The sequence below is a fragment of the Odontomachus brunneus genome, unplaced genomic scaffold (assembly GCF_010583005.1).
Source record: "Odontomachus brunneus isolate Ranch 3 - 2012 unplaced genomic scaffold, Obru_v1 Obru_scaffold_147, whole genome shotgun sequence".
NCBI lineage: Eukaryota > Metazoa > Arthropoda > Insecta > Hymenoptera > Formicidae > Odontomachus > Odontomachus brunneus.
In genome coordinates, this window is record NW_022639597.1 from 504 (window position 1) to 10,033 (window position 9,530).

The 9,530-nt window shown below is 40.7% G+C and overlaps 1 protein-coding gene across 3 annotated transcripts; it reads left to right on the plus strand.

Moving 5' to 3' along the window:
* The first annotated feature begins 1,161 nt into the window (after positions 1 to 1,161).
* Positions 1,162 to 9,523, plus strand: LOC116850510 (PDZ domain-containing protein 8). Of its 3 annotated transcripts, XM_032828872.1 has the most exons (10): positions 1,162 to 1,867; positions 2,235 to 3,020; positions 3,097 to 3,289; positions 3,365 to 3,627; positions 3,711 to 4,773; positions 4,910 to 5,172; positions 5,399 to 5,602; positions 7,162 to 7,311; positions 8,338 to 8,520; positions 8,700 to 8,903. In XM_032828872.1, exons 2-10 carry the CDS (start codon positions 2,625 to 2,627, stop codon positions 8,901 to 8,903), a joined length of 2,919 nt encoding a protein of 972 aa, XP_032684763.1. In that variant the 5' UTR covers positions 1,162 to 1,867; positions 2,235 to 2,624. The 3 variants fall into 3 exon arrangements, with proteins under 3 accessions (XP_032684763.1, XP_032684765.1, XP_032684766.1); XM_032828874.1 differs by lacking the exon at positions 1,162 to 1,867 and having other exon boundaries at positions 2,625 to 3,020; positions 8,700 to 9,523; XM_032828875.1 differs by lacking the exons at positions 1,162 to 1,867; positions 7,162 to 7,311 and having other exon boundaries at positions 2,625 to 3,020; positions 8,700 to 9,522.
* Positions 9,524 to 9,530: the final 7 nt, after the last annotated feature.

Sequence of the window (9,530 nt, forward strand, 5' to 3'; positions counted from 1 at the left end):
TACTTTTTTAAATATGGTGTGCCAAGTCTTGGCACACCATATTTCAAAATGTGCCATTTTTTTGCAGTTCTGATACCCTCTTGAAAAGTTCTAGAGCTCTTTGCAACAATTTTAAATAGTTCCGGTCATTAAATACAAAAAAACAGACTTTCAAAAAAAGGTGCGCTAAGTTCTCGCAGCGCACCTAATCAAAAAAACTATTTACATTAACTATTTCTTTAGAGTTCCGGTTTGTTTTACAATAGTTCTAAAGAAATAGTTGATTTTACTGATTTCAGAAGATATAACTGTTGCACAACGGTTGAGTAATTAGTCAACGTAATTGGTCTAAAGTTAAAGTCCTTGCACGTAGAAAAATTTTAACCGTAACCGTAATGGCTCCTGCACACAGGACGCGGTAATGCTTGCCGCGCGGCGAAAGTCCGCGCGACAGCTAATCAATATGTTGTTTTTCCGTAAGAGCTAGAAGATTATTACGGAAAGCAGCATATTGATTGACTGTCGAATGAATTTCCGCGGCGCGGTAAGTATTACCGCGTCCTGTGTGCAGGAGCCATAAGGTCGTAAGAAAACTGACTAATCAGAGTTGATTATTCTCCTTGCGTTTGAGGAATAATTGACTGTGATTGGTTTTCTTATGATCTTATGGCACCTGCACACAAGACGCGGTAATCTTGCCGCGCGGCGGAAGTTTGCGCGACAGCCGTTGCGCACCCGTTATTAACGCACCCGTTGTATGCAGGAATGAAAGTCATCAAACTGAACACATAATTTTGTTGACGAGTGTATTTTATGTGTAAAAAAACATTCCATTTAATGTAACAATTAGTTAAATAGTAAAAGTACGCACACGTGAGGAGCAACACGCGAGCGTCGAGATATAATGAAAAGGCCTAGGCATGATTCTCGCCGCTTGTAGTATTAGCTATAGATCGGGAGAGAGACGGCAGCTTGTATTCTTCCACCGCCCGAGCCTGGCCGAAGCGCTAAGCGCTATAGTTCGTGACAGGCAGCCCACACGTACACAGTTCTTCGCTTGTGGCGCTGCGCTGCACGCACTATAGTTACGCGTACTCAGTCCCACATGTAGTAGCTCTGGTGCAAACCCATGCAGCGGAATACTGGAGCGCGGAACGAGAACGAAATCAATCACGAGCGTTCTACAGTTTTTGTTCGTGATTGCTTCCGCTCTCGTTCCGCGTTTCGCTATTCCGCTGCATAGGTTTGCATCCTTAGCAATTTTGGTTCCAAAATTCATTGCGAGTACTGAAAATATATAATTCATGTCACGCATACTATAGAATTTTAGTACTGGCAGTGAATTTCGGAACGCAGCCCTAGTTTAGTATAGACATCTGTGACCATGCATAGGGTGTGTTCCGAGTTGCGCATGAAGCGCGTATTTCCTACAGTATATGTAACATAAACTATAGATAAATGCGCGCATATGCGTAACACGTATATACACGTATAATACGTGCATTCAGGTATATACAGAAATGGTTGTCAGTCAGAACGCGAATATGGCTGTCGTAGGATCGATAGAGGAGTGTGGGGATTGAATTTATCCCATGTCTTCGCGTCTACGACTCCTCGCGGGACGCGACCTTGCGATCGTCGTCCGTAAACGTATAACACCGTCGAATGCGGCACACATACGAGAGAGCAGATTGTTCCGTGCGCCCGTGCACCGCGCACCACCACCGACGCTGTTCAGCTGATCGGTGCATGACAGGTGAAAGTGTTCCGGATAGCTGTCGACCCGTGAAGACGCGAGGCTGACTCACGTTTAACACGATGCATCAAGCCAGATGGTTCGCTTGTGGGGAGAGATCGGCCGTATCAAAAGTTCCTAATGTAAACTTAGGTAGTGTTGCGACAATATGTTATAAATCAATCCTTTGCAGGACGTTTTTTCTTATTGCAATTTTTGTTTCTTGACATGTAAGAATACAAGTTAATTTCATTTCTTTTTCTGATTATAGAAATCGATTTTTTGTAATAGTAAAAAAAAAGTTAAAAACAATAGATAATTTTTTTGCAACAATGTAATTAGATAAAATATCTCTCTTCTAGTATAATTATTAGAAAATCCAATATTACTTGTATAAAAATTATTTAGAAATAATTGTTATAAGTAGAGATATAAATTTCTCTCCTCTCTCCTGTGCTGTTATAATAATTTTTTTATATATCCATAAGTCATCATCTCTATAAGGAATTGCAATTTTCAGATTTCTCCCTTTTCTTTGATTATGCACACTTTAATAGTGCTTGCATAATTCTTGCTACAGCCTGTGTCACATTTACTGATGCTCATTGAGGAGAGACAGACAGCTCTAATATGCACATTTGGAATTTTCTTCCTCTGCCACATACTCAAGGTGGGATAATACGTAACAGTTCACTGTTTCACTGTATCCTGTTGATGACGTTCATCGAGGGACAACATTTTTTTAACGACCACATCTCTAATATGGGCGTTGGAAGCTTTCTGTTTAATGTTACATATGGTGCAACGTCGTCTGTGTAACAATCTGCAATAGTCTGTAGTTTAGGCGCGTACCACATTTGATACTCATTGAGGGAGAGATCGCGTTCTTCTCAACAACGGTGGTTCTAATATGGACGGTTTGGAACTCGTTCTGTTTGCCGTCGTTACATTCATCTGCGGTATAATATATACCCTGGCGTTGGAGTTTTATCTGTTCAGAAGGTACCTCGCCTCGGGGCGTCAGGTTGCTTCGCCGCAAAGGCAGCTACATCATGACAAGGCGCAGTTACCTAAGGAGCTGGTGGAGCAGATGCAGGAGGAGCGGACGAACTGTAATAACAGCATGACACGTCAGGCGTTGTCTCAGGGCAATGAGAACTTGGCCATCAATCTCACGCTACAGTTCCTCTTCAACGAACTGCGAAATGCTGAGCGAGTGCGTCTCTGGCTTTACAGGAAGTTGAATAACGAGTTCAAAGAGCTGTTGACGCAGTCTACCACCGGCAAGCTGCTGGATAGCGTAAAAGTAAGACTCGTGAGTTATGGGAGATATCGGATTCCTCATGCTATTTCCTAAAATAAATTCTTTGTTATTTCTACAGTTGAGAGACTTAAACCTCGGCACGCAATTTCCCATGATCAAGGGTTTGGAGGTCGCCGACTCAAAAATCGACGCCGACACGGGTCTATTGGAGTCTCTGGATTTGGCCTTAGATTTACATTACTCAGGAAACTTTCAATTGTCTATAGATGTTAAGATGCTGCTAGGCAAAACAGCATATATGGCATTGCAAGGTATTATCGCACAGTATTCGAAAGAATAAAATAATGAAATTATGAGACTGGTTTACACAAGTTGTCAATTTTTAGTGAAACGTATCAGCGGTAAAGCCAGACTACAATTCACTCGTGTGCCGTATACACATTGGTCCTTGAGCTTCTATTCGGATCCGATTTTGGAGCTCGAGGTGCAGTCTCAATTCCAAGGCCGTCAGTTACAACCGCAAATAATCTCGCTCATTACTAGCCAGATTAGGCGGGCGATGAGACGGAAACACACTCTACCTCGTTACAAAATGCGCTACAAGCCGTTCTTCCGAAGATTGAACGACGAGGCCGTGGATCTTTCAGAGGTAAGATCTGCTCCCTTTTGATTCATCGTACGAGATCGCAATGTTCGCTTCGGAGTGTCTCGAATGATATTTCGAATTTTCAGGTCGCCAGTACGCAGCTCACCCCGGGATACTTGGAGGTCGTGTTGCTCGAAATCAGCAGACTGAATATCGCACCCATCATACTTAATAGCGAGGATATCTCTCAGGTGGAGGTGTACTGCAGCATGAGCGTAGATTCTACGCCGTGGGTATATTTGGCGCAGTACAGTGGCGTCCCATACATGGTGCTGGATCTGATCATCAGTAAGACTGGTTCTCAGCAGCTGGGTGTGGTGTTCAAGCAAGAGATCGTACCGGAGGTCGGTCAAGTGTGCGTGCTAGTGGAGACGATAGTGTCCGGCAGTCCGGCGGCGATCGCCGAAATGAGGAAAGGAGATATCCTGGTGGCAGTAGACGGCAAGAAGGTGTCGAATATGAATCAGGTAGCGAAATTCGTCAAATCCGCTGTGCAACGGCGCTTCATCATCCGAGTAGAAAGGCGATATTCCAAGTTAGACTCTGAGAGACAGAGCGGCGCCAAGATGGACAGTGAAAAAACGTCTTTCGTTGAGAGGAAGGCGTCGAAGAGCGATTCCGTAGGCAAAGTAGATAGTCCGAGCGCAGAGGACGCCGGGAAAATGAAGTTCGAGACGCAGATTAAGTTCTCCGATCTGCGGGATTCGGATTGTGATCTTAGCGATTCTCGATCGGACACCAGCAAGTTGTTCAAAAGAAGAAAGAGCAGTGTGCAAGCGGAGGACGTCGCCCAGACGCCTGACACCACACCGTCTCGACGGATTTCCACCATTTCCACATTGTCCGCGGCGTCCAGCAACGTGCAGTTTTATTTACCCGACGAGAATTACAGCATAGCCGATTTGCATTACAACACAAGGGAAAAGCCGTACGCCTCTCTGATCACGTTTGAAGAAACCAAGAGCTTCCGGATTGATTCCGAGCTGCAATATTTGAACGTGGGCGTATGGGGACGCGTGAAAGGAGGCGAGACACCCCCGAGACTTCTGGGCTACATAAACGCACCTATTAAATTGATCTTGGCGCAATGCTGCACGTCTACGACTGGGCATTACTTGAAATGTCATGCATTGTTGCCGCCGGACAGCGGTAGGTTCCGTAGAATTGATCTTTATTGATAAAACAAATCTTTTAGGAAGAGTCTATGTATGACATAACTTATTCATCGTATTTTTAAGATTTTATTTAACTCGAGAGAATTATCTAATTAGAATCACTCTTGAAGCTTCTTTAGCGACATCCTATGTAAGACTGCAAGGCTATTCGGGATTCGACCCGACACTCTGTTACGGCGACATTTTGCTATCGTACGTATGGGAATCCTGTCAACCGAGCGATCAAGCGGTTAATGATACTGGTAAGAAGGAGAACGCGGAAACTGCCAAAATTCAACCGATACTGAACGAAGAAGTCGCTGACAGAAAAGTGCATGACTTCATCAGAACGCACTTTCACAGGGCGACACACTGCGACTTTTGTACGAAGAAGGTACGATATCTATTCTCGAATCGTGCGAATCGCTTGAGACAAGAAATCTTTTAATAATTTACTAGATTTAGAAATAAGTTTTCTTTTTGTCAGACAACTTGCGCATTCTTTCACGGTAAAAATTTGATTTGACTCTGAAAGCTGGACTTTAACAAAGAATTGGTTTTCTACGATTTTATCTGATTTTTATTTTACTCCGTGATTACATGAACTACTTTGTGTGCAGATATGGCTGAAAGACGCAGTGCAGTGTCGAGATTGCGGTATGGTGTGTCACAAGAAATGTGAAGCTCGCTGTCAGGCGTCCGGCACTTGCGGTGCGGAGAGCCTGGCCACACTGGCGTTGGAAGCTGATGAGATCGAGCCGAATGCTATTATCGGGGACATTGGTCCGGAGATCTCTCTGACCGGGTGTGAAGATAACGTACAGGTACTCAAGACATAGAACGTTAGGCGCAACTTTCGTTTTTCGCGAGTGTAATCGGCAACGTTTCGAATTCTCCATTACGATGTACGATATTCATATACGGGGCAGTTTCGGATTGGAAGGAGAGAAAAAGAAACGCTTAGTTATTGATAGCTTTACAATTGAAACCATTTTCGATAGAGCTTTATTAAAAGAAAAGTTAAATCGCATTTTATATCCAAAAATGTTCAACTAAGTGAAAATATATATATATATATATATATATATATATATATATATATATATATATACTCGCGTTTTTTTAGAGGCCGCTTTATTTCTTTAATATTGATTTGAACAATGTGATATTGATTTGAATAATGTAATATTAATTTTGAGGGTAAACGGGGGTAAATTTTTAAAGTTTGCCTCCCAGTCCGAGCCTGCGCATCATTGCGGTGACCGAATAATTATTATTTTGTAAATTTGTTGTTGATTTACACGCTGCATTGTTTACAAAAATATGCGATATTTATAAACATATCAGGAAACTTTATGTGTTTTTGCAAGTATTTCATAATTTGTCATTTTTTAAAGATATACTCTTCGTTTCGTGTACCATGATTTACATACTGTCAATTTGTGTGCTTAATATCCGTAATTTGTCAATGTAAATAGGAATATATCTAAAATATTTAGGGAGTTAAAAATATGCGGAATAACAATTGACTGAATTCCGCATTTTGAATGATGTTCAATTTAATAGATCGTTTTTATTTATTTATATATTACTTTGTTTACTGAATTTATACTGAAAGAGTGAGTTTTTTAACAAACACTATCGTTTTGATATCATGTCATTTCAAGCACCAATCACGATGCGAAGGGATCAAAAAGATGATTATCAGTATTACATATCGATAAAATGCAGATGCGCTTGACAGCATGTCATGTGGTTAAGGGAAGTGTATAGCTTTCGAGAACTCGCGCGTATCTTTGAACGCATTTATCTTGGTATTTTGTACATAGGAAGCAGATTGTTAAGCGTAACTCACATTCTGTTGTTGGCAATAAAACGAATTGAACATACGCACTTCGGGGAGGTGAAGGTTCTTTTTGTAAACTTGCACCTTGACCTTGCCTTTGTTCTTAAATGTCGACGGATTATGATACGTACATCAACGTAGATATAAAACTTAGACCAATAAGTTTTTTGTTTTCGGTTTTTCGCAAAGTCGATATTTCCATTCTCGGAAAAGTATACTATCTAGATACGTGCGATTTCTGAGTGTTCTGCTATGGAGTGTTTGCTTATCGTGCTCAAATTCCTAAAAAATGCTATTATGTTCGTTTTTAACATATTTTCAAAACATTGCTTGCGGTAAGCCACTTGTAATATAGGATGTAAAACACTTGGAAATATTGTGCGCCACCTAGATCCTATACTTTACCTACGAAATATATGTTCATTGGTCTTGCGAGACCAACTTCGCGACTTCGATTCATTGTTTTGCGGATATAATTTATTATCGAATAATGAAAAATATTAATCTAAATTTAAAATCCATTGGTCGATTAATCAGGGCGCAAGTATGATGGCCGTGAAGGCTAGTATAGCTAACACTCTGTTGGGCCTGAAGAAGGCTGGAAGTACCAGTTGCCTGGCCCCACTGGCTTCCGGTATCGGCCTGGCATCTCGAAGTCTTCCCCCAAGTCCCTGTGCATCCCGCAAGGTAGAATTTAATGACACACATTTGTTTATCCGAAGCGGAGAAGGATCGCGTGCGCTCATACTTTGAATTAGATACAAAAACGTTAGCATTTTAATTCAATATGTAAAGATATCGATGAAAAAATTTAAGGTAATTGCAATCAATTTTATTGCTAATTGTAAGCGAAAAATATGTGGATATTTTGTATTAATACATTTTTCAAATTGTAAATCTTAACTAGTCAAGAATTTGCAGCAAAACTGCAGTTAACGAAAATAGACAATTCCCCAATTTCTTAATCATCGCAGTTTTGCCATAAGAGTTCATCAAGCCTTCTCCGCTTCATCCTTTTCCGCTACACCTTCTCAAATCGGAACGAAAGGAACGGATGTGCTCTCTGGAAGAGGGTTTGATCGGTATCGTGCAGTTTCCATGCTTGAGCCGTTTCATTCGCTTCAACCATTCCTCCATCAGTCACTTATTAGATTCGTCATCGAAGGTACTCGGTAATTCGCACGTAGGAATGTAAGATAAAATGATTGACAATAATCGCAATGTAGTAATTATGATATGTAGATAACAGAACTTGAGGTAATTTCGAGCACTCGAAATAGAAATCATTCACTCACAAATTACAAATATTGAACCTGATTCTTCCATTTTGATTCTCCGATTCCGATATTAACATACAACGTATAAGTCTATATAACAATGATTTCTATTATTTACCCGAAGCTGCTGCAAGTTCTCTCTTCTTTTTCTTTTTCTTCGACGAGAACTTCATAGTACAATGAGCGCTCAAAATCACAGCACTGATTGCATTATAATTGCACTTTGACGCTGAAGCCAAGCTTGCACACGATAATCATTAGATGCAGAAAAATCATTATAACTCACATAATCGATGCGATCGCTTGATCACGTTATACATTTTCAAAAAGAAGAGTGTAACATCGAGCGAGGGGTTTTCCTCTTTCTTTCTCTAGGACGCCAGTCATTGAGATCGCTCTGCATTAATCAATCTGATCGCATTGTTGAAACGTTTAGAGTTCATTGGCTGGAGGTCTGGGAATAAGTCCTGACCTCTTGGAGGGTGCTGAGCCAACTGTTGCAGCTCCACTTATGGCTGGTGATCTGGACGACGGTCTCATGTCGAGAGCGAAGGACACCGGCAAGTTTCTGTATAAGTACTTGGAGCCGCGAGAGCGCGTGGAAAAGATCAACGTAATGGTATGTGAATGTTCTTCATTTTTAATGATTTATTCCTAAAATTGCTGTAACGTAAAATTAATAAATAAGGAACTGAAGGATTAAAGGAAAATACTCCCGTATTTTAATAACAATGAAACTCTTTAAATTCTCTAAATCTAATGCATTAAACTAATTATTTAATTTTTCGTTTAATGCAGATGGGCAAATTGAAAAACGCGCTGGACGCTGAAACTACCTCAAGATTAGAACTATCGCAGAACGGAGATGCAGATAGCATGAAACTGATCGCGCAAAGCGACCTGCGGGTGCAAGCGTTGAGTGTTCTGCTTCTGCATTACTGCGCCGGCCTGCAGCACGCGCAAGAGGCGTTGGACCGGTCAGAAACTAACACAGAATCTTAACAGGAATGTATCCGATAAACTACAGTTTAAGACTAACGCTTTCCGAGAGAAAAAAAACAGAGAACGTGGAAAATGTAGCGATATTGGATAATGAAATAATAATCGTTCGCTTTTGCCATTTTGATTCGTAAACCAGTTACGGTGGAGTCACGTTAACACGACTTTACGATTTTCTAACGTTGATATTACAGTCTAACATTATTACATTACAATATCGTTACCGAGTCACGTGAAACACTGCACGGAGATATTTACATTGTTATGCACAGAAATAGGGAACAAGTGTCTAATAGTATTTATAGATATTCCGTTGACGCAAACGCCGGGACTCTATCTATACTTTAATAATCTCATATATATTTATACGTAGTTACTCGTTTTCTCATTTTTGCCACTCTTACTACGTAATATTTTAGAATATTTTAGAGAACACATTGTGTGAGTGTGTGTTGTGTGTGTGTGTGTGTGTGTGTGTGTGTGTGTGTGTGTGTGTGTGTGTGTAGTGTGTGTGTGTAGTGTATTATTATAACGTTATGTAACGTTACATTTTCCAAAATCAGGCGTTAAAGAATGTGACGTTACACACATATATATATATATATATATATATATATATATATATATATA

Excerpts from the sequence above, each read along its gene's own strand:
- LOC116850510 (XM_032828872.1), top strand. The coding sequence starts at position 2,625 with ATGGACGGTTTGGAACTCGTTCTGTTTGCCGTCGTTACATTCATCTGC. Across the intron at positions 4,774-4,909 it reads ATTGTTGCCGCCGGACAGCG|CTTCTTTAGCGACATCCTAT; the intron begins GTAGGTTCCGTA and ends TCACTCTTGAAG. Across the intron at positions 5,603-7,161 it reads GGTGTGAAGATAACGTACAG|GGCGCAAGTATGATGGCCGT; the intron begins GTACTCAAGACA and ends TCGATTAATCAG.